General features: G+C 43.0%; 1 protein-coding gene across 9 annotated transcripts in view; it reads right to left on the reverse strand.

Annotated features, from left to right (window-relative positions):
• ST6GAL1 (ST6 beta-galactoside alpha-2,6-sialyltransferase 1) overlaps window positions 1-27,943 on the reverse strand; it is a 110,994-nt gene that overhangs the window by 11,240 nt on the left and 71,811 nt on the right. For all 9 annotated transcript variants that reach the window (XM_073360043.2, XM_073360039.2, XM_073360035.2 and 6 more), the window contains 5 exons: window positions 21,120-21,266; window positions 17,654-18,353; window positions 15,469-15,566; window positions 7,423-7,524; window positions 3,802-3,976 (listed from right to left, as the gene is read on the reverse strand). In XM_073360043.2, the coding sequence (XP_073216144.1) occupies window positions 3,802-3,976; window positions 7,423-7,524; window positions 15,469-15,566; window positions 17,654-18,302 (1,024 nt within the window). In that variant the 5' untranslated portion in view covers window positions 18,303-18,353; window positions 21,120-21,266. The remainder of the gene's footprint in view (window positions 1-3,801; window positions 3,977-7,422; window positions 7,525-15,468; window positions 15,567-17,653; window positions 18,354-21,119; window positions 21,267-27,943) is intronic.

Genomic DNA, 27,943 nt, shown 5'->3' on the forward strand with positions numbered 1-27,943 from the left:
TGTGATGTCAAAGTATGGATGGAACTCCAAGTTGGTGCCCTGTAGATGTCTTGTAGTGGAACATCCAATAAGGATGTCGAGGAGGCAGCTTGTGTCCACGTGAGGTGAGCTGTGATACGCCCAGGATGGGGGAGCTTCGCTGTTTTGTAGCATTCTGAGATGCATCCTGAAATCCAGTTAGAAATCCTCTGTAATGATATAGCTTGTCCCTGTGACCTTTCTGCCACAACAACAAAGAATCTCAAAGATTTTCTAATGGATTTGGTTTTCTGCAGGTAGAACGTCAGGACAAGCCTGACGTTAAGGGAGTGAGGTCTCTTTCCTCAGAAGAAGCATGGGGTTTTGGGAAGAATACAGGTAAGTATTGATATGGAACTCAGACACAATTGTGAGAAGGAATCTGGGATGTAACCTAAGGGAAAGCTTCTGCTTGTGAAATACTGTATAAGGAATGTCTGCCATTGTGGCTACCAGGTCACTGACCCTTCTTGCCAAAGTGATGGCTACTAAGAATGCCACCTTCATGGACAGGGGGATCATGGCACATGTTACCAGAGGTTTGAAGGGCAGGCCTGTAAGTGTTGAGAGGACAAGGTTAAGGTCCCATTGAGGCACAGGTTTAATAACCAGTGGGAAGGGTCCTGATCAAGCTCTTCATAAATTGAACCATGGTTAGGTGTGTAAAGATAAAATGTCCTTCCACTGGGGGGAGAAAGACACTAAATCGCTGCTAGGTGTACTCACAGTGAACTGAGGGTGAACCCTGAGCTCTTCAAGAAGAGGAGATAGTCTAGGATAACTGGAATGCTCACAGTATTAAGTGACTCTCCTCATCCAGAAAGGACTAGAACTGGGCTCAGTCTTCCATGGGGAGTTTGTCTTTACATTCTGTAGGCCTGGTGTAGGTGTTAAAATTGTATTTTGCTAATAAAGCTTTGTAATCAGCTATACAAAATTGGAGGACTGCAGAGGAGAAAACGTTCCTACCAGGAGATCCACTCTCTTTGAGCCTTTATGGGCCAAGGTAGATTTTTGGTAGCGTGGCTGAGCTCTCTCTGTAGTCACCTGTACCACCAACAAATTACGGGCAGGATGAGAAAACAAGAAGTCAGCATCCTTAGCCGGCACAAAATAGCATAGGGGCACCAGATGCTGGTGTATGCTAAACCTCTCTGGCTGGTTCTAATATGGCCTGATTAGTTTGGAAGGGCCACCTTGGTCGGTCCCTGTGGTCGTAAAATGTCCAGTAGTTGATTCTGAGGGTCATGGACCTCCTCTAGATGAATTTGTAGATCATTAGCGACCTTGTGCAACAACTCCTGGTATTGCTGGTTGTCATCCAGAGGAGAGGGCAATGAAGGAGTGACAGTGGTGTCCAGAGATGATGATGATGACGCCCCCATCGGAACCAGTTCTGGTTCTTCCTCCTCAGACACATATGGAACCAGCTGATGAGAGGAGGAGGAGGAGTGGTATGACTCCTGAGAGGGGTCCAGGCACCTGCAATAAGGAAGGATCCATTGCTCATGGTGGCCCCCCCAGGAATCAATATTAGGTGTCCCTGGGAGGGTCATAACAGACAGATAATAGTGTCTTGGCTGTCTGTTAGGGCTCCTGTGTCTCCACAGAGATACTGGTGCAGCTATCTCCTCCAACTCCTCTGATTCCATCAGTACTGGGGCTCTCCTGTGTGATGGATAGAGATGGGACTTCTCTTGAGACAATGGTAATGATTTCCCCTCCAGGATAAGGATGCCTCTCAGGAGGGCAGGGCCCAAAAGGAGTGGAGACTGCAGGTAGGGGAGGAAGACATCCTCTGGCATTACAAAGGTCTCCACACAGCCTGGAGTCCGAGCAGTTCCCATAGAAACTCCTGAAGGGCCCAGTTCATCTGATGCAGCCAGGCTTTGGATAGATGAGATGGTACCAATGAGGAATACTGTCGGAACCAGTGGCTCCTTCTTTTTCTTTGTTTCTTGAAACCCGGGACCCTGGGCATAGTCCAGGGACTGAGGACAATTTCGCCTGACTGGAGAGGGGGAGTATTCTATTCCATGCTAACTAGAATTCCTAAGCTAAGATATAAACTATTTACAAATAAATTTTACAGGCTGTGCAACAACAGAGGACATGATTCTGACTTAGGCCATGGGGCAGTAAGAAGAAACTGGAAAGGTGTTGATCTGTACTGCCTCTTATATCCTCAGTCAGGTACGTGAGGGGTGTTATTGTGTATGTGTGGGTCAGTGGACAATGCTCTGAAGAAACTCCAGACTCAGGCATGTGGCATGCATGCGTACTCATGGCATGGCCTTAGCAGGTCAGATCACAGCCAGAGTGGTTATGAGGGTCACTGCACATAGGGCTTGGCCAGTGGGGCTACAGCGGGTATGCTGGTCCCTATGTGTATTCCACACAGGGGAAGAATATCTTTTATTGGATCAACTTTAACTGGTGACAGAGACAAGTTTTCAAGCTACAAAGAGCTCTTCTGTAGAGGTCACCTGAAGAAGAGCTCTGTGTAAGCTCAAAAGCTTGTGTCTCTCTCTATCATCACTGGGAGACAGATTATACTCATTTTACAAATGGGGAAACTGAGGCATAAAAAAGTCAAGAGACTGAGCTGTGCAGGAGTCCTGCCTTCTCAATCTCTTGCTCTAATCAATAACCATTTGCTTTGTCTTTTCCTTCTAAAATTAGCTGTCTCCCCCATTACACATTAGTGTTGAACAGGAGCCAGAAATAATTTAATAGCTTAGAAGGCAGAAATATGAGTTTGTAGAAAGAAAGAAGAATTCTGACTGGCAGAAATATGATCAGCTAACCTAACTTTGTTAAGGTCCGGTTCTGCGCCTATATGGGGTGGGGGGCAATATCTTACAGTATGAGTGCCCTCTTGCAAGCAGTAGGATGGTAACCAAAGCAGAACAATTTTGCCACCGACAAAGCAAACAAGACGACAACTCCACTGTAAGTGGTTTTCTTATAAATCGCTCCTTAGCGGTCAGTTCCTTTTCATTTTGTTGCTGATTAAATGAGGTTGTGAAGAGGAGAAAACCTGGCCACAATAGAATTTCTGTCTGGGAGGAAAATGGACCTCTTCACTAATGTTCTGAGATTAGCACAAGGTGATGAAACAAAAGGGCTTTAGAACGAGAGATAAGGCTGGCTGAGGGGGAATTATTTACCATTTTTACAGCTATTATGAAGTTCTGAAAACTTTTTCCCCTTATTAAATCTTTCTTTTTGAACTGTGCTTATCCCATAATAGGTAATGGCTCATCAATTTGAAAAATAAAACTATTTGTTGACTCCAATAGAGAGCTGATAAATTTATTCGCTTGTTAAAATAAAAAAGTAATGAAAAGGAATAGCAGTGAAAGCCCTGAAAGACTTCATTGTGCTTCAGATCAGACCAGATATGAGTTGCTCTTTTCCTATTGGCTAAAAATGCTGGTGACCAGTAAAAGGTGATTGCACCTTTTATTGACAATTGACATTGTTGCACCTAACATTCCTGCATGCACCTGTGTTTGATCTGAGTATAGCTATTTCTGGAGTCAGTGCTACACAGAACAGTTTGAGAGCCGCTGCTGGGAAATGCTGATTTCTAACATAATTAAGCTGCTGTTTTGAGATGGGAAACGTTGCATTTTACAGAAGTTGACCATTGTTAGGAAGCTCTAAAGGGCTTCTTTGAATCTGATAAACAGAAAGCACAACCATTATCAGCGCTTCAATAAACTGAAGAGCCCCATCCAAAATTAATAAAGTCAAATATTTACTGGGCAGATACATTACCAAGCATTCCAGAAGAAGGTGGATTGGGCTGAATATCCTCCAAAGAGTTCTCCTGCAGGATATCCCAGAGCTCCCATTGCATTTTTGGGTTCAGGATATAAAAGGGCTGTTTCGGATGTCTGGTACGATACTCCTTGTAGTTTGCAAAGAAATTGTAGTCTGGTTTTCTGTACCACTAAAACAGAATTAACAAGTCAGATCCTTTCCCCCCTCCCCTAAGGACAAGATCTCTCATAAAACACCTAAGGAATCTACTATTGCTCTGCACTGCTGCGGGATCCAGTAACTTATGTTGCATGTAACAGGCTGCCCTTCAAAATTCCACCTGCATTCTAATTCAGAGGGCAAGGTGCTGATGGAACAGCTAGCATGCACAGACGGGTGAGCCCATGGCACCCATAACGGAATACAAAAGTCTACAACAATATCCACTGTGTAACTTTAAAGATGCTGTGAAAGAACTTTCTTTACAAGTGGAATGTAATTTGACATGCGTATCACACCAGGCTGTATTGCAATTCACAAAGCAATGTAGGCAAACGGCACTTTTCCCTCCCTTCCTGCAGTCTCTATTATAAGATACCCTCATACTGAAGACTGATGGGGAACCATCTCATCTTTTAGTGGTCTGTTATGGAGTTCTAATCCTTCTAAGCTTCTCATCTCTAATGCATTAAGATCTTCACATGTCAGTGGCGGGTGTGTCAGTGATCCAGTTCATAAAAGTGTCTTACCAACTACTCCACTTTTATTTGCATTTAGGGTCTGATCCAAAATTCAGTGGAAAGAACCCCAAGGACTTCAATGGACTTTGGATCATTAATGGCTGCCGGATATTTAAATTTGGAGATTCAGGGGGAAGATTTTCAAAATTCTTTCTTTGCTACATGAAAGCAAGCAGCCCACTAGCAATAAAATCTGGAAAAGATCCCATTTCTTCTCCTTTCCGTTCCCAAACATTTTAGAAGATACTACCTCTCTCCTTCTAGAATACCGAGCTAGCAGGACTGTTCACGTGGCCTAGAAAGACACTGACAGGACAACCTTGCGTGCAGCGCGTCATTTTTATACCATTCTCAATTGTTATATTTATCTCAGAGAACAAAAGGTCATACTCCAAGGCTAGCACACAAGCATCTTTGTCACAACATTGCACCAGAAGATGATAACGTACAGTATGTGCAGTGAACTGTAATTGTGTGTATTTGTGATCTTACAAATTTATAAGCTTTCCTTTCACTACCTTACTTCAGTAAAAATACTGAAGGAGAGCTCATGCTTCTTTAAACTCTTGGACCATCTAGAAGAGAGGAGGTTTTACTAGGCAATAAGTACCAGCCTAGCTCATTAGAAACTCTTAAGCATGCTACATACATACCCTTGCTTCATTGGACTAGACAAAGGCTTGGACATTCAGATGACATTTTATAAGCAATGTCTCTGACCAAGGAAGTAGTTTATAAACACTCATTTATAGTTAATTTCCAAATGACTTCACTTAGATTCTAATACACTAGTACAATGCTGCGAAGTGGGCTTTAGGAACACTGCAGGGACTTCTTGTTTAGTCGTATCTGTATCCATTCAAAGTGAAGAATGCATGGAAGTGTTTTTATAATCCTTGGCTTTCTAAAAGTTAAAAATGATTGTGAATGGGAACCAATCTGGTAGGTGACCTCTGAGCACACTTCCCGCATCGGGCTCCGCACATGAGATAGACATTTGCTCACCTATCTCCTCCTGGTTCGTGGATCACTCTGGGGCTTAGGTTGGGGATAGGTGTCCAGACACCTAGAGTGGGGTGCAGTGGGCATACTTGAAGGCAGAAACTTATTCTGGAGGGAACTTTTAGGCTGAAAACATAAGTGTCAAGTTTAGGTGCCTACAGAATTCAGTAGGAGTTTTGTGGAGCCTAAAAATGAGATTTACGATCAGGACCTAAGTGACGTGTTCCAAGTGACACAGGAAGTCTGTGGCAGAGCAGGGAATTGAACCTGAACCTCCCAGTCTAGCACCCTAACCACTGGAGCAGTGTGCCTCTCTTTCCAAAAGATGACTTTCAATCACACAGTCCAGGGTTTGCGCCCTGCTCCGGGAGAGAGAGGACAGTTGTTTCAGAGTCACGTCTTCTGTCTGCTAATTACACTGGACTAGCTTTTGAAGCTGTTGCAGTTTATCACTTTGCATGCTTTGCTTGCTGAGATTGTTTGATGTACTGTAATCCTTAGCTTTGTTATTGTGCCGCTTTAGTGATGATCCTGTGCTTTCTGGCTCTGGACTATTATGCTGAAGCTCCATAAAATAGCATATTGACAGAATATTAACTTATTATTGAAACTGTCAAGGTAACTTATTGTTTTGTACAATGATGCAACTATTGCCTTCAACTGAGATATTCCAGTGCAAATCAGCAATGAGGAGACCTGACAGAAAAGGGAGAACAATGAGGTCTTGTACCCTAAGAAGGCTAAATCAAAGGATGGTGCAGTATCTCTGATATTGAAATTCTTCTTCAGTGCAAATGCTGAGAGGTATTTTTTATTATTTTAAAAATGGAACAAACTCTCTCCCATTTCTGACTATACAGACTGCACAGTCAAAAAACACACTGCAAAGCGAGAAAAACCGCCCTTGGTTTTATTTTCTTATAATTTAAAGGGAGAGAGATGGTTCAAAGCTTCTGACTTCTGATTGGATGGGGGGGGCACAACAGCATACAGTTCTGCAATAAAGTTCTGAGTATACTGCCCACATGGGTGATCTACCCAGTTATTGAGAGAGGGAGGTGAGATGACTGCTAATGGAGCTATTGTGCAGCTACTTTGCAGTCACTACACAAGCGACTCCAGTTTATGAATCCAATACCTACAAAACTCCAGCTGACATGAGTAAGGGAATTTGCTGGCCTTTTAACAGAGCTTTCTTATCAATTATAAGCCATTAAAATATACCTAATGACAGACTGGTGCTTTCAAAACCAAAACGGCCACTGTGATCAGACTGTCCAGCCTAACTTTTGGGTTCTTGAGACAATGAAGACTATTACTCTACGGCAAGCTTGAGAATGCTATGTACAATAATGGTCACCCTGATATGAGATCAGCCAATGGGAAACTTACTGTGGCAATAAAAGATAGACAACTCAGGGCCCTTCACCCTTGCCTGGAAAAGACACACATTTCCTTTGAGTAGGGCTATGATTTGGTCATGGAAATGTTTTGTCATGGAAAGGGGGCAAGCTGGGGACCTCGGGGACAGGGGTGGAGAGGTGAGGAATGGACAGTGAGCCCACCCTGCACTCACCATGCACCAGCTGCTCCTGTCCTGTGGGGCTGGGCCTGGCTCCCCACTCTGGGCACTGCAACCTAGCATGCAGGGTTGCAACATCACATGGGGGCATTTCATGAACTTTACTCAAATTCAGTTTCCCTGACTGCTGTGACACAAATCATAGGAGCTGATCGCATGCAGGGATGGCAAAAGGCACTTGCGAACACATACACTGCTACATCGAGCACGCCAACTTTAAAAGGAATGATCCTCAGCATGCAGACATATATGGCAAGAAATGAGGTCACAGCTACCCTGTAAATCTCATTTACTACACTGTTCTTCACTTACCTGATGAATTTCTGCATGATAAGGCGCTGGATCCCAGACAATTAAGATTCCAGTATTGTACAATATATCTGTAAGGAACTTCTGCTCTTTGACAGTTACAAGCTTGAATGAGAAAAGGAAAGATGATTACTAACACAGCAGAATATGTATCAATCTGTGGAAGGTCAGGCAGTCAAGTATTACTAAGCATAGCTCCACCCATCGACTACTAAGGACAACAGGTAGGATTGATTGAAGTTCAAAAAGTGCTCCATTATCCTTGGATTATACATGCTATAGAAAAGATATTTCCTTGTGTCAGCTAGCAACCATGCCCTGTCCTTTTAATTCTGCTGCTACTCCTGCCTCCAGCAGGTCAGGATGTAGTGGAGTGTCAAAGGAGCAATGGCTGCATATCTATGCATGTCACATTCCCCTTTCTACCTGTCTTTACGCAGAAAGGAGAGGATACGGGCCACTCACAACAGCTTGAAGCATGTGTGGACTTCAGCCACTAAAATTGCAGTCAATCAAATTAGCTGGGAGAAGAGTAGTAGCAGTAACTGAGACATCTAATTCTACATGCATTTCTCCAACTTTGTGGAAATTACAGACACTCTGCCAAAAAGGAAAAACAGACGGATAAGGCAACAGGCTGCTCAGATCATATTTCATTTAAAAAAAAAAAAAAAAAAAAAGCATGCATGGGGCGAGTTTTAACAATCCACACTTCACAGTCACGCTAAATACAAACTCATGGAGTTACACTCAGAATAATGGTCCAAGTGTCAATTTCCCCAAACAGCCACTAGCGCTAAGTTACAATGACAAAAATCAGCCGGGGGCAGCTTTATCCTTTTAGTAATCCAACAACTGCCACAGGGCAGGTGAGAGAGTTGAACTGGGGAAGTCCACTTTGGAGCACTGTTTACAGGAAATAAACAGGGGCTTGTCCTTTTATTCATAAGCACAATTCGAACGGACGCTTCTTGTTAACATCGTGTTAGGAAGAGGGCAGTCATAAAATCCTGACTATGCCAGACAGCCCCTCAGAAATCCAAGCCAAACGGGAGCTACTTCAGAATGAGTTGATTCATCTTTTTAAATATGCTATTTCCCCCCAGCCATCGCTAGCATCCAATCGCTATTCTGGCTGTCCCTGTCACCAGTACATCACAACCATGTCTGCCTGGCCATTCCAGATGCTTATTATTCCATAAATGAAAAAGAGTTTGCTGGTGTATGTTCTTAATTTTAAAAAGAGAGAGAGAACATTAGGTTTGAGGCCCAGAGTCCTGCCATGTGTACTGCCTGGCTTCCTCAGCCTACGCCATTTAAAACATTTCGGTCACTTTTAAAAACGAGGCTGCCGAGTTTGAAAGTGCAGCTTGGCGCACACAGTCCTTTGCAGGTGCAAATGACAGGATTTAAGTTTTTAACTCCCAGGCTTGTGGGAGCTACAAGCATTTGGAGAGGATGGGATTGCAGGGAGAGGGCGAGGAAGAGTGGCAGAGAGTAGCAGTGACCGTGGTGTCAGACTGGGGTGAAGGCAGGAAGGGGAGGAGGGACACAGCAGAACAGAGGGAGAGGGGATTCTTGCCAGATATTTTACAAAACAAAATGGGTCCTTTTTAGCACCATCCTGGGCAGAGGAGAAGGTGGGCTGAGAAGAGCGTTTCAGGAAAGAGTCCACGTGTCAGTAAGCATAGGTAGGAAGTGCAAGACTCATAGTGCAGGGTCATGAAGTGAGACATTCTAAGCTGACAGGACAGAGTTCTCCCATCGGTTTAATAACTCCACCTCCCTGAAAGGCAGTGACTATGTCAGTGGGAAAAGCTCTCCCACCAACATAGCGCTGTCTACACCGGCGCATAGGTCGACATAACTACGTGGCTCAGGGGTGTGGATTATTCACACCCCTGAGCCAAGTAGTTATACCAAAGTAATTTTGGAGTGTAGACCCAGACTCAGAGAGGCGAAGAAGAGCTGTTCAGAAAGGAAGGGGAGAGAATGTAAGTGTATGAATCAAGCAGTCACAGGCCTCTCTCTAGACTAGTGGTTCTCAAAGCCAGTCCGCCACTTGTTCAGGGAAAGTCCCTGGTGAGCCGCGCTGGTTTGTTTACCTGCTGCGTCCTCAGGTTCGGCCGATTGTGGCTCCTGGCCAATGGGGGCTGCAGAAAGCGGCATGGGCCAAGGGACATGCTGGCTGCCCTTCCCGCAGCCCCCACTGGCCTAGAGCAGTGAACCGTGGCCAGGGGGAGCCGCGATCAGCTGAACCTGGAGAATTACCTGTGGACACGGCAGGTAAACAAACTGGCCTGGCCTGCCAGGGGCTTTCCCTGAACAAGCGGCGGACCAGCTTTGAGAACCACTGCTCTAGACTCACCCAGCAGCATGAATGCAGAGATGGAGCAAATGCGAGAGGACTTTTTCAAGGTCAGAACTGTAGGGTTGTTGCCATCTTTCCTGCCTCCATTTTTAAGCAGGGCAGGTACTAGGAACAACTGAAGGCTAAGACATATGCACCAAATTTCTATTGCAGTTCTCACTGCCTCTTACTTCTGCAACTAATCTGATAACTTCCTGCCACCTCATTTACAGCTTGCTATTGTTTGCTCTGCATGACCTTAATTTGTTGACTGTCAGTTCTAGGTTCCACATTTAATCAATGGAGCTAACTGATCTCACCACTTATTGCCTTTAGTGCCTATCTGTTCTGCTTAATCAATGGATTGATTCTTTCCACTCAACCAACTGTCATTTAACTGCTAACACACTTACTTGTCTTGCCCAGCTGTTTTGCTAATTAATTGCCAGAGGCATTGATTATTGCCTATTTGATCTGGTCTTATTTCGCTGATTTCATGGTTTCCTGATTGCCTTGCTAATTCATCATATAACCCGCTAGTACATTTATCATCTATGTAATCTCTTTTGGATTAATTAACTTGTTTGATTATAGCCTTTTAGACCACGTTTGCTGACTTTTACCCTAAGAATGGTATCCCTTTACCTACCCCAGCCTTCTACCTCGTTCCTTTGTTGTGTCATTGTCTCCTCTCTACTTCTCCATCATCCATCTTCCCTTCCTTTTAACACTTATTATCCAGGAACACGTGTGTCCACATGGGGAGTTGTATTGGCATAACTACAGCTGCATAATTATATATCTATATCTATAGTGTCGCGGAAGCAGGACAAATGTTTTCACTGGCACCGTTTGCATATCATAACTAGGCTGGCACTGGATATGTGGCCCCGGGAGATAGCTTCCAAAGTGGAGAACATACTATTGACCCAGTAACACAATTACACATAGACGAGTAAGGACATAAATTGCCTCCAGATTGCTGAACATGTCTGCCATGGGAAGATCAGTTTACAAAGGGACAAAGTCCAATTGTTAATTTACGTTGCATCCACTAGTCAGGAAGCAGAGACCACTGGGACGCAGCAGGCATCAAGATAACACAAATCATGGGAGAAGAGAATTCTGATGAGGAAGATAGATTAAGATTTATGAGCAACAAAAATTAATGTAAAGGAAGAGGAACAAACATGGATTAGAGAATTTGGTTACAATTTCCAAGGCAGTACAGGGGATTTACCCTTGAATTTTAACAGAATAGATGTAGCTAAACCCTCTGTACTTCTCTGAAAAAAGTCAACCCTTATTCCAAGGCAGCAACCCAGAAGACTCAGGGCTAGTCTACTGTGGTAGTGCTTTTATGTGGCTTGTGTGGTCACAGCAAAGTGCGGGGAGAGAGCTCTCCCAGCGCTCTCAAAAACCCACCTCCTCGAAGGGCGTAGCTCCCAGTGCTGGTGCACGGTCTGTACTGGCACTTTACAGTGCTGAAACTTGCAGCGCTCAGGGGGGTGTTTTTTCACACCTCCGAGTGAGAAAGTCGCAGCGCTGCAAATTGCCAGTGTAGACCAGCCCTCGTTCTCTGAGAGCAGATGACTGAACCTCAAGCCCGAAGAGCAAGGAGACAGAGTGAAGAGGTGAGCAGGTAGTGAACTGGCCTGTTCTGGAGTATGAAGCTCCGTTTTTCTTCCTACCTGGGTGGTTTCAACCTGTGCTCCCTTTCACTAGATTGTAACAAGCTCTTCCTGATTAATCCAGCTAAGAAGTGATGGCTTCAAAACACTTACTGGATGGATAGCTGGGGTGCTGTGACCATTGCTTATTTCACAACTCTCTCACTGTTTAATTGTATTCCCCTTGTCTGCCTGTTGTAACTACTTGTTGTCTGTTGTCAAGTCAAATTTATTAATAGCAACTTAGCCGTAAGCCAATGCACCAAAAACAAAATATATTACAATATAACTGAAAAGTAAATCCAGGATTTTATAATATCACAATACATATAAATACAAATTTAAAAGAACATAAATCAAGTCAACCATATATAATCACCGTGCCATTTATCTTTTCCTGATTTTAGCTGCTGGCCATGCAAATAGGGCAGCCACTCAGATCACAGATACATTGTTAGTCCCTAATAAATATTCTGTTCTCTGAGATGTTGTAGAAAAAGGGACCCAGGACAAAAAAAGCACGGAAAGCCATTCTGACCTCAATACAGTACAAATTACAATATAACAAATAATAGGGTAGGCCTTCCATCTGCCCAGAGCTGCATGGACAGAGGTGGTTATGTTTCTCAGTGCCAGTATATCAGCATTCTGATTTAAGCTGTCTGCACAAATTGAAAACTGAGAGCTGTTAAGGCCCTCCTTAACTCGTTATTAGACAAACTCTCTAGATATACGTGAGTCTTTTTAATAAGGGGGAACCAAGGTGACACAGTTGTAATGGAAACAACAGCCTTGCTTAGTTGTTTATTAATATCCTCTAATCTCAAATTGATTAGGGATTTCACTTATTTAAACAAATCTAATCATTTTGAATTCTGGGAAGCCTAGAGAATGCAAAGAATTTTGAATATTCTGTCACCAAGGAAATGTACATGACAAAGCCCAACTGAGCTGTTCTTCTAAGCACAGCCTTGACAAACATTGTGGGTATATTCAACGAATGCGAAACCAAAAGTTAATGTTAGTATTGCACTTTGGAAAAGAACAGAATTCATGCCTGTCTTGACTCTAAGAAGAGCAGCTGCAGTTCTATTTGGGACACCAAAAATCATCCTAAGGAATTTGTTTTGAAACACTTCCACTCCCATTTGATCATTCCACCCCCATGTTTCTGTACCATACAAAATCTGAGTGCATACCTTAGCCTCAAACAAACACTAAAACACTAAAAACCCTAGTATTCTGATAACCGTAAGCATGCGTGGGTTATGGCTTTGACTTTACAGGAAGGGTAGAGACTCTGGTTGATTTATGCTGCCAGATTTATACATTACTTGAGTAAGAGGTATTTGGCTCTTTAACCAGAGATAAGACTGTGAAGATTAAACAACTCTATAACTTAGGTCTATGAGAATGTATGTTGGTAACATTTAAGTTAAGAAGATCTGGGGCATGAAATATCTTCTGAGTTTTGGAGGATACAGGATAGAGCAGGTTAAAAGGAACCAGTTTGGGAATGATTAGTTGAACTGTTCCACTCTAGGTTAAGTGATAAAAGAAAGGGTAAGGACTAGGGCTGTTAATTAATCGCAGTTAACTCATGTGATTAACTCAAAAATTAACTGCAATTAAAAAAATTAATCATGATTAATCACAGTTTTAATTGCACTGTAAACAATACAATACCAATTGAAATTTATTAAATATTTTTGGATTTTTTTTTACATTTTCAAATACATCGATTTCAATTACAACACAGAATACAAAGTGTACAGGGCTCACTTTATATTATTCTTTATTACAGTATTTGCACTGTAAAAATGATAAAAGAAATTGTATTTTTCAATTCACCTCATACAAGTACTGTAGTGCAATCTCTTTATCGTGAGAGTGCAATTTACGAATATAGATTTTTTATTGTTACATAACTGCACTCCAAAACAAAACAATGTAAAACTTTAGAGCCTACAAGTCTACTCAGTCCTACTTCTTATTCAGCCAATCGCTAAGACAAACAAGTTTGTTTACATTTATAAGAGATATTACTGCCCGCTTCTTATTTACAACGTCACCTGAAAGTGAGAACAAGCGTCCACGTGGCAATTTTGTAGCCAGCATTGCAAGGTATTTACATGCCAGATATGCTAAACATTCATATGCACCTTCATGCTTTGGCCACTATTCCAGAGGACATGCTTCCATGCTGATGACACTCGTTAAAAAAATAATCCATTAATTAAATTTGTGACTGAACTCCTTGGGGAAGAATTATGTCTCCTGCTCTGTTTTTCCCGCACTCTGCCATATATTTCATGTTATAGCAGTCTCGGATGATGACCCAGCACGTATTCATTTTAAGAACTCTTTCATTGCAGATTTTCCAAAATGCAAAGAAGGTACCAATATGAGATTTCTAAAGATAGCTACAGTACTCGACCCAAGGTTTAAGAATCTGAAGTGCCTTCCAAAATCTGAGAGGGACAAGATGTAGAGCATCCAAAACTCAGAAGATATTTCATGTCCCAGATCTTCTTAACTTAAATGCTACCAACATACATTCTCATAGACCTAGGTTATAGAGTTGTTTAATCTTCACAGTTTTATCTCTGGTTAAAGAGCCAAATACCTCTTACTCAAGTAATGTATAAATCTGGCAGCGTAAATCAACCAGAGACTCTGCCCTTCCTGTAAAGTCAAAGCTACAACCCATGCATGCTTACGGTTATCAGAATACTAGGGCTTTTATCCGGACAGGAATGAATATTTAGAGCCATGAGCACAGGCTCATGGGACATATGCCTGGAAGGGAGTATGGAGGAAGGAGGTACAGGAATAAAATGACAAACGGGGAAAAGCCATTTTCAGAAGTCATAAAAGTCTTAAAACACTCCGATGTGGAAACTACAGAACCCGAACTAAAGTAACTCCTCGCTTAACGTTGTAGTTATGTTCCTGAAAAATGTGACTTTTACCAAAACAATGTTAAGTGAATCCAATTTCCCCATAAGAATTAATGTAAATAGGGGGGTTAGGTTCCAGGGACATTTTTTTCACTAGACAAAAATTTATATTATATACTATGTATAGAATTTGTTTGCAGGCTCTACCTCAGAGGTGGGCAAAGTATGGCCCAGGGGCTGCATCTGGCCCTCCAGACATTTTAATCCGGTCCTCGAGCTCCTGCCGGGGAGCGGGGTCCGAGGCTTGTCCCACTCCACACAGCTCCCACAAGCAGCGGCATGTCCCCCCTCCAGCTCCTACACGTAGGGCTCCACATGCTGCCCCCGCCCCAACCACTACCCCCCACAGCTCCTATTGGTCGGAAACCATAGGCAATGGGACCTGCAGGAGTGGCACCTGCGGACAGGGAAGGGTGCAGAGCCACCTGGCCTTGCCTCCGCATAGGAGCCAGAGAGGGGGACATGCTGCTGCTTCTGGGAGCTGCTTGAGGTAAGCACCACCAGGAGGCTGCACCCCTGACCCCCTCCTGTGCCCCAACCCCCTGCCCCAGCCCTGATCCCTCTCCCACCCTCTGAACCCCTGTCCCAGCTCAAAGCAACCTCCTGCACCCCCAACCCTTCATTCTCAGCTGCGCCCCAGAGCCCACACCCGCAGTCAGAGCCCTCATCCACTCCCACACCCCAACCCCCAATTTATGAGCATTAATGACCTGTCATACAATTTTCATACCCATATGTGGCCATTGGGCCAAAAAGTTTGCCCGCCTCTGCTCTACCTGTTCTCTCCCTCCAGAGAGAAATGACACCTCGAGGTGCTGCTACATAAAGGTCCCAAGAGTGTGAGGTAGAGATCTCATGTTCAAAGCCAGAGATGTGGCTCTATTCTTCCATAAATACCATAAGAAAAGCTGCCATTCACCAATGATCACTCTGCTGTTGGTGCTATTCCTACCTCAATCCTTGCAGTGAAGGAGAGACTGCACAATAAGAGAGCTCAATTGGGCCCTCAGTCACATACTCAATACACTTTCCCTCTCTGTCGTGTAGCACACTTGCCAGGCAGACTTACCTGTGAATTAACAAGGCGGACTGTTGTCTTTTCCCCCACATCACTCTGAAACCCTATGGTAGGAGCCCCATTAAATCTCAAAACTGCATCATGGGTGTCTGAAAGCAGCAAAGAGGGAAGAGTTATTAAAAGTTAACCAATGGCTATTATGTGTGAGTGGGGGAAAAGCATCTAACTCAGGTATGTTAAAAATATGGCAGGTATATAATCAATGCAGTTGATAACTGTTTGTTAGAGATACAGAGCTGGATTCATCAGAAGTATTAAAAAGGTTGATTCTTTTCATGCTGGCATTCAAATGATTACTATATGTGCTGTTTTCTCTGTCTCCTAATTTGGTTTAAATGAAACTAACCATTTCCAGCTGTATGTATTTTATTGTAAAAACTCAGCACACATGTAGAGAGCACAAGCTGACATCCAAAAAAACAGCTCAGTACAGGTCCCCAAAACACACTTGGGTAAACAATTCTCCTTGTGATTTGTTACAAATCAGTGACTGGGAAATAATGAAGAGGAATGTCCTTTATTTCTCAGGGCCTGAAAAAACAGATGCTCAATAGCCTGTGGACTGAGCCTAGTGGCTAGGGTGAAAAATAACTATGCTACCTCACAGCTCAACATGATGCCTCCTGCACTTTACAGGAATAAAACAGCTGTGTCATGTTAATAGGTACTTTGCCAAATGTAACTTACTATACTCTTAGTTGTGTTCTACTTTCCCTTCATGGCTTCACTCTCTTTTCTTTCCGATAACAGATGACAGCATAGATTTTCCTGAGTTTTGTTTCTGTGTCTTCCTTCATAGTCTCTCCTCCCTATTATTACTAATATTATCTATTTGGATTGCAGTAGTGCTTAAGAGCTCCAACTACAGCAAGGCTGGGGTAGGCCAGAGGTTCTGCTGTTACAGAGAACCGATACGTTAAATAATGAATAATAAAATAAATAATAGTACCACCTAAACTCTTCTACAGCATTTTTCATCAGTATATCTAAAAGCACTTTAAAAAGGAAAACTGTGTCATTACTCATATTTTACAGATGGGAAACTGAGACACAGAGCGGCAAAGTGACATGCTCAAAGTCACCCAGCAGGCCAATGTTAGAGCCAGAAATAGAAATCAGGTCTCCTGAGTGACAGCCCAGTGATCTACCCACTAGGAAACATTGCCTCCTCCTCTCCTTCTTCCTTCTCCAGAGCCAAAGGGCTTGTCTACATGGGAAAGTTTTATCAGTTATACTGGGATATGCTATCAGTGCAGTTAAACTGATACAGTGATACCAGTGTAACTACCCCATATGGACACCCATTCCCATTTAAGAGTGGCTTTCCCCCACCCCCCACCAGTTTAGCTTAAACTCTTTCCAAAGTGACATAAATTAAACCAAACAAAGGCACTCAAATGGGAATCTGAGTGTTCACCTGAGGAGTTATATCGGTATCAGTATAATGCTTCCTGCAGCTGCCATGGCCATCCCCTGTCCGCAGCCTGCCTTACCCATTCTCTTTAGGGCAGTGGTCTCAAAAGCGGGGTGCGCATACCCCAGGGGTTGTGCAAGACCATCCCTGGGGGTGCGCGGCAGGCGGCGCACCACCAAAGGCTCTCCCTGCTCCGTCTTCGGCAGCACGCTGGCGGCAGCTCTCTTTTTTTTTTCTTTTTGGTTCCCTAGAGCTGGCCCTGGGGGTGCGCGATCCAAAAAGTCTGGAGACCACTGCTTTAGGGGACTTCGGCTCCCTAGAGGTCTCCAGAGTGGAGCCTGCAGCTGCTTTGTACCACTGCAACCCTTCCCTTGCAGTGGGAATTCTACCACTGGGGTCTCCATCATATTGTATGGTGCAGAAATCAGCACGGATCTTGAGCTGAATCCTGGCCCACACTTAGTTCAATTAAACCAATTGTGTTTTCAAGTGTTAAAGATTAATGTACACATTTTAAATGTGTACTAAGGGTACACACTAAGGGTACCTGCTCATTCTTTCTGCTCTCCACCACACACACCTTCAATCAATAAGAATCTTAATTGACTATTTCAGGATGGTGCAAGTGTCTTTGTGAATTCTCAGATTAATTTTACATGGAGAAAGTCCTATGGGTAAATCAAGTGTGATGGTGGATTGTTCCAGCCTCACAGAATTCAAAAGCCAGATGATGTTGTTTTATCCTAACAGAGTAATACCAACCTATCTCTGGTCCCAGATGCGAGGACTTCAGAGCTCCTGCTGAGGACACGACAGCGCATTGACGGAAGTGGCCGACTTCTTGGCTGAGGTTTTTTTCTGGTAGATACTTCTGCCATTCAGAGGTATTGAACGGACCGTCTGACCCATGGATCATTGTCACATTCACTCTGTCCCGGAGCTGGCAGAGCAGTTTCTCTGGACTGAGTTTGGTAGTATTCCTTCGCCCTTTGTAAGTCACATTGTACTTGTTCATGGACTGGTAATTGTTTTTGACCTTTTGCAGCCTAGGTATGAGATTCTTTGATGAACTTTCCTCATTCCAGACATTCACAGAGAGCACTGATTTCTTGGACTTTGCCACTGCATTGTTTCCTGGAGGGGTTGGAGAGATGCTGCCATTTACTTTTTCCAGTTTGACCAGCAAAGCAACAGATAACTGGCCCTTCTCACTGACAGGTTTACTTGAAAGGAGTCGGGATGTAAATACGTCTCCTTTTCCCAGAGCTCTGAGAATCTGAAAACTTTTGCTTTCTGTTTTGAAGGGAACGTAGTAGCCTTTTCTTGTTTCCCTCCACAAGCAAATAGTCAGAACCACAATCAATAACAGGAGTCCATATACGAATTTTTTCAGTAGATTGATGGCAACCATAATGTATGGTGCATCAGAATGAGGTGATTAACACAAGGCAGGATGCTGGGCCTGAAAAAGAAGGCAAGAAACAACTAATCAAAAGAAGCAGTGAGGGAACGAACTAGAAATTTTTTCCAGACTTCTCAATCCATCTAAAGGTCTGATCTAAAGCCACTTGCATCAATGGAAAGACTTTACTGGGCGTGGATGAGGTCCTAAATTCAGTATCAACCCAGGCCCATGCTCCTTATTTGAGTTATATGGGAGACCTCCCCCAGCCTCAATTCCATACTTTTCCTTCTCCAAAGAGTGTATGGGTGCAGAACTTTCATGCCAGCTGGGTGAAAATCCCCACTTTGCTATTTCTTAAATAGGTATTTAATATCTGAAACGACATCACCAGCTCAAGGCTCCCTGCCTGAATCTGTCCCTCGTTCTTGCATCTGGTCAGAAACTACCATTTCAATAACAAACCTTGTTTAAAGAACACTGTGGAGAACGCGGATTTTATAAACAACATGTGAGTTTCAAGATAGCTGCACTGAAACCTTAGTGAGCTCATAGGAAACTTCTGCAAATCTGTAAGTGACTGACCGCACTTCCAACACGTAGTCTCATTAAACAGTTGGCTGGAGCCAATAAGTCTATGTTAGTGTTTTGCTTTTTTTTTTAATTCTCAAAATGCTCTTGGTTTGATATTAATTTAGGGTACAATACAGAATATCTAGGGGAAGAGAGGAAGCTTTCTGCAGCACAGCGATCCAACAAATGCAGAACACCCTACCTTCTGCAGAAAATAATTGAGCAGCTGCGTGGAGGAGACGGAGAGTTTGGGTTGTTAGGGGAAAGACCGTCTGTTGCTAGAGTGTTGTGATGCCGAGGCAGCAAATCAACAGCAGGAAAGCACAGAGGGCAGGTCATTTTTCACCCTCTGTTCAAAGCACAGGGGAGCACACTGGGACAGGTGTAAACGAAAATATGCTGGCAGTCTAAAAGCAGCTGTGGCATTTACAGCGGTGCGTGGTGCCTGGACATAGGTGGGCATTGAAGGTGACCAGAGCATGGTTGCCAGCTGTGTACATGCCAGTGCCTTCAGGTATGTTTTTCAAGCTATGTCGATACTTAGCTGTGCCGCTGTATCACTTCAGTGTAGCCACTCGCTACAGCAACGGGAGGGCTTCTCCGATCACTTTAGTTCATCCATCTCCCCGAGAGGTGGTAGCTAGGTTGAGGGAAGAATTTGTCCATCAACCTAGTGCTGTCTACACTGGGATTAGGTCGGCTTAACTACGTAGCTCAGGGGTGTAGGTTTTTCACAGCCCTGAGCAACTTAAGCCGGTCAACTTAACTTTTTAGTGTAGACCTGCCCTCAGGATATGAGAGCGGCAAAGAGAGGGCAGACGCTTGAGTGGTGTGAGGCGGCCAAGAACAAGGAATTGGAAATGCTATGTAGAGGAGCTGGGCACTGGCTCCCCACACCCTACGTGTCTGTATCTGACTATCTGTCTCCCAGGGTGAGGAGAGTAGTCTGGCCACCTTGCAATCCAACCAAGGGGGATGGTTTGCCGCTCCAGAAGTGCACAGGAGTTGGTGGGGAAACTAGCAACCATACGCACAGTGCCTGTTACTCAGGACTGGCGCTGGAAGTAATTTTTCTGGCCCAGAGCCATAGGTAGGGCTTCTGTTCTTCGGGATGTATAAATTTCATTGTTCAGAGTTTATTTTTAAGTTCTATGTAAATGTCCAAAAACAGGTGGGGTTTAGGGTTTACTGTAATGAGTGAAGTATACACCATAATGAGTTATATTACTTATTACAGTAGTATATATTATAATGAGTACTCTCTTCTTAATGTTTCTTAGTGTACTTTAACATAGTGCTGTTTGAAACAGTACTACAATAAAGCACACTAGGGAACCTTTAGTGCACACCAGCAGGGTACAGGGTATGGGGTACAGGCTTCACCTATACTAGTGTGAATAGGTTCAGCACCTGAAACACAGGCAATCAAATTTTAACCTCCTGGAGCCAACCTTATACTTCTGATTGAACAAACCCAGTATCCCCAAGTTTCAGCCGTTCATTCATAAGCACAGATATCTGACCATATAAAGCTCCCTTTATTTTCTATTTCTATCATCCGTGAACTCTCAGAGAAAGGAATGGGGCCACTTAAAAGGCAGGTGATGGTACAGACTGAGCCATGGAAAATAGATCTGCAAAACTAGGGCCAAATATGCAAACCTTTCCTTGTGTTTGTCTTAGGGCTGCCTACGCTACAGAGTTAGGTGGCTTAACTACATCCTTCAGAGCTGTGTAAAATTTCACACCCTGTGCAATGTAATTAAGATGACTTAAGTGCTCGTGTAGACATCACTAGGTCAATGGAAGAATTCTTCTGCAGGCCTAGCTACTGCCTCTTGGAGAGGTGGAATTTACAACAGTGACAGAAGAACCCCTTCTGTTACTCTAGTAAGTGTCTACACTACAGTGCTGCAGTTGTGCCGCTGTAGCATTTCTAGTGTAGACATAGCCCCAGCAACAGGAGCAGTCCCATTGAAATCAGCAGGACTCATGCGAGTGAAGACTACTCAAGTCCATATAGAGCTGATCCTGGGTCCACTAAAATTAGCAGGAACTTTGTCAGCTTGCTAATAGGAGCAAGCCCCTGTGAACTTAACACTTAACCACTATCTAGCACTCTACATCCTCAAAGCACTGTCCAAATGTTGACTGACTAAAGGACTGTTATCCCAATAAAGACAATGCAATCTATTATTAGACTTTAAAACAAAGTCTCCTCTGTATTATTTGAACTGCTAATGTATTTGTTACCTGTTGTTGGCTAATACTTGAGTTAGAGCAACCACTACTCATTTTTAAGTATCTGCAGGTTTTCTAACAATGGTGAGAAGCTGTGTTTTCTTACAAATCCAACAAGCCAGAGTGATGAGCAGATTTCTAATGAAGTTCACAAGCCACCTGCAAAAAAAGAAAACTTTATTAGAGAAATACCAAATACCAACAAGGATTTTCTTAGGTATGTGCTGGAGTCTTGCAGAGAGAATTCTGATCGTCAGACCTGTCTACTGCCAGCAGCAAAAAAATGTTAATCAAGTAAAACCCTTCCAAGAGCTCAAACGTCTATTGAAATGAGCAGGAATTGTTTAAACTTTGCCTGTGACATTCTATCTTTCTGACTTAAAAAAAAACCCTAGAGAGTCTTACACCAAAATTTAAAGCCACCTAGCAGTTTGCATGTTCCATCTGCAGCCTGGCTAGCAAGGATATTACAGTGCACCCTGGTGTTATTTTAAACCCCTGGAGAGCAGTACGTTTTCAGCAAATTTAAAGTGAATATGTGATGTTATTTTTAGAATCATTTAGTTAAACAGTGTCTTTGCGAGTTTCTCCTGAGTCTGAGACGCTCTGTCTTCTGACGAGTCACTTTTTGCTCTGCAAATATCTTATTGTACGTTCTGCAAAATAAAGCGTTCTTCCTGTATTATTGTATTCCTTCAGCACAAAAGCCACACCACCAAACAAACATGAAGAGTTTTATCTGCTGGAGAGGCTTAGTATTGCTTTTCACAATAGCACTACAGTACTTTGCATTCAAGTCTCTTTCAGAGGCCCCATTAGATGAGGGCCCCACAGCACTGAGTGCTGCACAAACAGTAGCCTAAAATAAATTATTTCCTGTTTTCAAAAAGGATGTGGAGGAAGGAAACCATTTATAAAGCAAGTGATGGAAGCAGACACAATGAAAGAGAGAGGGAGACTTTACAAACCATTATGAGCCTGCAAAAAGTTACACACATGCTTAACTTTATGTTAACACTGAAGTTAGCAGAACTGTGCACATGAATTAGGTACACTTGTAATTGTTTGTAGGATAGGGGCCTAGATTATTAAAACTTCTTTTAGTGTCAGTAGTGAGATAACATTAAAAGAGTGCAAATAGGCAGATTTGCAACACACATGCATTCAACCCACAGTTGTTAAAATTCAAATAGGTTCCCACTTTCATTAAGGAACTTTTAATCACAAGTGTTTGTTATAACATGCTTCAGTAGGACATAATGGTATTTGCCTTTATTGACAGTCGTACATTAAACTAGTCTTTTTATAAATCAGTTCCTGGAAAGAGTTGAAGGAAGTTGTGAACTTAAAAATTTCCCTTCAGTCAGGAGTTTTGGGGTTTGTCTTTAAACCTGTTATTGTTTCAAGTAACAAAATTACAACAACAGATTGGAGGAAAAAATATCAATTTCATCAGTTTGTTTACTTGGTGTACCAGACAGCACCCCTGCTGGAACTAGGAGTACCAAACCCCTTTGCTTGAAGTAGTAGTAACAAACAGGAAATAAATTGGTTTCAACATCAGCACCCCCAATACAAAAATTGTTCTAGCACCCCTACATTGTGCCTAATCAGCTTCATGGTTTCCCCTGTACTGTTGGTAGGCTCTAATTCTGCAATCAATTATGCATATACTTAATTGTTCACATTGGTAATCTCATTGGATCAAATCCCCTATTGTTTGTGTGGACCTTCTGCTCAGCAAGAAGGGAGCGAAAATCATTTACCAAGTAGGAAAAATGTGGCTGTGAAACCTAATGATTTGTCAGGGGGCTTCCCAGGTAGGAGTAGTACCTAAAACTATATGTAATGCCGACAGACCACAGTCGGTGGCGGGCGGGATCGAACCGGGGACCTCTGGAGCTTAGTGCATGAGCTAAAAGCCAACCGGCTGTTATGCAGACTCAGTTTATCTCTCTCTTTAAGCTGTCTTGGTGCTACTAGATGGGACAGAACACCGCACTCAGGAGGTGTGTGGGTTACATACTTGCCTTTCCCCTAGTTGAGGAAGCACGTCCCGAGCTTCAGAGTCTTCCCAGTTGAGCCCCCACTTGTAACACCAACAGACCCCGGTTGTTGGTGGGCTGGATTGAACCGGGGACCTTTGGAGCTTACTGCATGAGCTAAAAGCCAACTGGCTGTTAGCTAAGGCTGTAGAGCAGACACACACTCTCTCTCACTCTGCCACTAGATGGGACACAACACCACACCCAGAAGGTACATATACGCTTTTTTTTAAACTGGTTAAATGTCAAGCTGATGGTGTCCATTTAATACACAGAGAATAGCTTTTACCCTCCTCAACCTAATATGAACTGGCACAGTTCCGCTGACTTCAGCGGACCTATGCCAGTTTACACAAGCTGAGACTCTGGCTATTAGTTTTGTAAATTAGTACTAATTTACTATTCATCTTTTTGCACAAGGTGGGACACAGCATTAACACAATCCACGAAAGACGGAGCTCTGAAAATACCGTGTTACTGGGCAAAAAGCAAGCCAGAGCATTGACAAGAATACAGTGCATTGTATACGAGGTCTGCCATGAAGTTGGTAGTATGAGATGTTCCCAGGCTGCTTTAGAGTTTGGCTTGATGTGTCACATTGCCGTAGTTGAGCTCAGCAGAGGTGCTTGAGATGGACCCCCACTGATATAAGCTAGAGGGAACTGCTGGCAGCATTCTCTGTGCGGGAGATTTTGACTTTGGAAATCCCTCCTTGCCGCAGCCCGGATATATTAGCTTTGCAGGCGTGCTGAAAAACCCATCTTTCCTCCCCCATCTCTCAGACTTCTGGGCAGGTGGAGGGCTAAGAGGTTCAATGGCTATTTATTAGTGGGCAGTCTTTTATATTGTGTTAATATATGGGCACCTACAGGTGTTTTAATATACTTGGGGCGGGGAAATAAAATCTGCCTGGGGACTGACCCTTTCATTGCTAGGGCATTCTTTAAATCATTTATGTTTTCCATGCTTAACGCTTCCCAAATGTCTTCAATTTATTTAACCTAGGGACATCCTTCCCTCCCTTTTCAATTAACTGTGATTTCACACGGGACTGCAGCCAGGAAATATGAGAGTAGTTTGGCATTTAGCTCACATTTTCTCTTGACTGGTAGATCGGGAAGAGTAGCCTATCTCATATAGAAGCAGAGTCACTTCCAAAAAATTGATAGGCACCTTCACAACTTGTCTGAACTCACTCAACAGCCCGTTCCCCACTAAGCAGTGTAACAATCAAGCCTGTGTGTGTTTGGGGCCTTCCCCAACTATAGGTCTAACACTCTCCCCAATCTGTCCAGTAGGAGGTTGCCAATTCACATTGAAAGGAAATCAGGTGCTTAGCACTATATTATAGGGTCCTGATCTTTGAGGAGGGCCTTTAGTACTTCTGTAGCACAAATAATACGTTACTTCGTTTTATAAGTTTGAAAGAAAAGTGAGCAAAGAATTTAAAAATGGACTCTACTGAATCACAGAATGTCCTTTGCTCATTTATTTTCACAACCATGGGTTAGTGTTAATAAGACTTCATGGTGTACTGAAGTAGCATATTTGTAAAACTTATGTCCTAACAACATGAGATTTCTCTAGATCATCCTGCTACTGAATCTGCTCTGGCAAGGGGGAAGAAAATCATTTTTCTACATAAATGGAAAAAAAAGGTACAAATTAGGGTAGTGCAGACAGGCGATGTTCTATTTACATAACTGTAGATAAAATATTTGTTATAGACAGACACATTCATTCATACACCACAGGGGTGAACATAAAATGTGCTCCTATCAGTGAAACTTCAGAAAGCCTTCAAATATCATAATTATACGTCTTATATCAGGAGTGCAGAGGTCAGATAGCAGTACAGTCAAATAGGTATTTACATCAATAATGCAATATGCTGTCTTCTTCAGATCTACTGACATCTGTCACGTGGGATTATCAAGAGTCAATTTCTCCAGAGCAACAGCACACCAATTTGTCAGCCAACAATGACAAAAATATAAGTATTCTAGTGGCAAATCTTGGTCCTATGTACAAAGCCTGAGTCAAAAGATTTTGCAGACTTCCCTAGAGCATTCCAGGAGCGAAATCCTATTCACAGGCTCAAAGACAGGCAGGCATAAACATAAGTACCCTGCTGAACTCAACCAGCAGTTCTGTACCTGTACATACATTATTCACAAGCCCACCTCCTCCCACTCCCCAACTCCTTCATGCAGCACAGGGACCGCTTCATCAAAGAGCCCACTGGTTATAATGGTGGCCAACGCCACTGAGTGGAGTGAAAGGGCAGCTGACTCAATAGGGAGGCTGCCACTGGTGTTCCATCCCAGAGATGGAAAGACATTCCACAAAGTCGCTGCTGTCATGTGGGAGAGTCTCTGAGAAAGGGTGTCCAGGGCTAATGTTATTTTTACAGACTCTTGATAACGTCTGGGTTTCCCAAAGGGAAAGTCTACACTATAGTGCTACGTCGGCTGGTAAAGACACACTATGCCAACGGGAGAGTGCTCTCCTGTCGCCATAGTTACTCTACCTAGGCGAGAAGTGGAAGTTATGTCAGTGGGAGAGCGTCTCCTGCCGACATAGTGCCGGTGCGGACAGCAAGAAACTTGCATCGCTGGGGGGGGGAGGGGCTTTTTCACACCCCTGACTAATGTAAGTTATATCAACTTAGGCTGCAGCGTAGACCTGCCCTAAGGGAAGAATAAGGAGCATATTTACTGTTATGGAGGCCTAAGCTAGGAAACCAAAAAGATGTGAACTACACTTATTGGAAAAGGGGTTTGGAATTTGAAGGAGAAGACATAAGGAGTGAATAAATAGGAAGGGGTAGGTGAGAACCAAACCATTACTTTCAAAGATGGAGGAAGAATTAGGCCTCCAGAAATAGATCACATTAAATCCATGCCTGCTCTTCTAAAAAGTCAGAATTCCTTCACAGGGGCCTGGGCAATGGGCTGGCAAATGCCCAGACCCTCTCTAGATAAGCCGTGACTGTGTCACTCTTGCACAACTGATGAGGTAACTTTGGTTTTGTGATTAAACTATCTGATAAGGATAGAATGGAACATGAGCACACATTTGCCAATGCGTAGGAACTGTCCCTCTGAAACAGTCAAAGAGTCATGAACAGATCCTATTCTCAGCAGATCCAGCCGATCCCAATAGAAAACATGTACCCCTATTTCCCGTTCCAGATGTGAACCTTGAAAATGCATAAACAAGGTGTGTCAGTTGCTTTAGTAGACTTACACTGCCTGTGAAAAGCTCAGTGTTGCATGAAAATAAACAGCTGTTAACAGCACATTTAAGTAGGTGTTTCTAAAACTACCGAATAGAATCAAAACCAGAAGGAGAGGAGAGTGAGCGTGGGTGGGGGGGGCCCCTTCAGTTTACATAAAGAGCATGGCTTAATTTAAAATGAGACACATTAGACTGACAAGCCACAGGACACCAGCTTATCTGTTTTGATTTTAGGAGAGTAAGTTATTCTATTAGCTTTGCATAAATTGAAAAACAGGTGCCAGGAGAGATATGACAAAAAGTCCCACCCAAAAAAAGAAACTTTTAGAGAGCATGAGAGAAAGATAACTGCTCGGCTGCAAAACAAGTAAGCGTTAAACTTAAGAGGGAGATAATGCTATCAGTGAGGCCCCCATTTCTGGTTGTGTCAGCTCTTCCTCAGCTCTATTCTCAGAAGTTTACATCAACAGTACCTGGGTGCTCTGAAAGGGAACTTTGCATTCAATATGTCAGCATTCCCCCCCTCTTTTTTTTTTTGCCAAACTTTAAAAGAGTTTTGCTTTTGCTCTTTGTAAGCATTCAAATAACATCAGTAAACAAGCTTTGTCAGACACCTGTGAGGAGTCTTAATTTCAAAAAGTGACCACCAAAATGGCATGCACAAAATGAGCCAGAGTGCACCCAATTTCCTACTTTTGGCCCAGATCCTCAGCTGCTGTAAATCAGGATTGCTGTGTAAAGACAATGGACAGTGTACACCATCTGAAGATCTTGTTCCAAATGTATAAATCCTGCATTTTCATTTACAGTTAAGCATAGGCATTAATTTTACACATTCTGATTTGAGCTGGTTTGCACTAGCATTACTGAAATAAAGAAATGTTGTGTGCTTCATGCAGAATCAATTCCAGACACAGGATTGAGAAATGAGTTCAATTAATAGCTATGGTACATACTAATAGCAACTAGCGGAAGAAAATAAAAGATCATTTGTCCAATAGTACTAGTCTATTTCTGTGGAATAGACACAGTTCTCCACAAGAGGAACTTGAGATTCCTGTTTCTATTTTTATCCAGCCAGAAACCCGCTTTCAAACATACATACATACATACATACAGGAAATTGAGAAAGAAAAGTGGAGAGACTTGCCAAGCCTCACACAAATAATCGGGGCTCAGGAATATCTGACTTTCAGTCATATGCGCGATGCACTAGGTCATGCTGCCTCTCTGACAGCCACCGAATCTAGACTGAACTGACTGCAACAACAAAGTTATTCTCTCTCTCTTTTTACAATACCTGAATATTGTTAAGTCGGAACTAGAATAGGAAGGACCTTATAGCATGTGGCTATGTACATATCAGGGTGGATAAAAATCAATGATTTAAAAAAAAATTGATTTTTTATTTAAATCTAATTTTTTTTTATAAAATACTTTTTGAGGAAAAAACCTATCTAAAGATAGTTTTAATTAAGATACATTATAGCTCAAAAAGAAAAGGAGGACTTGTGGCACCTTAGAGACTAACCAATTTATTTGAGCATAAGC

This window comes from Lepidochelys kempii, chromosome 9 (assembly GCF_965140285.1).
Source record: "Lepidochelys kempii isolate rLepKem1 chromosome 9, rLepKem1.hap1, whole genome shotgun sequence".
Lineage (NCBI taxonomy): Eukaryota > Metazoa > Chordata > Testudines > Cheloniidae > Lepidochelys > Lepidochelys kempii.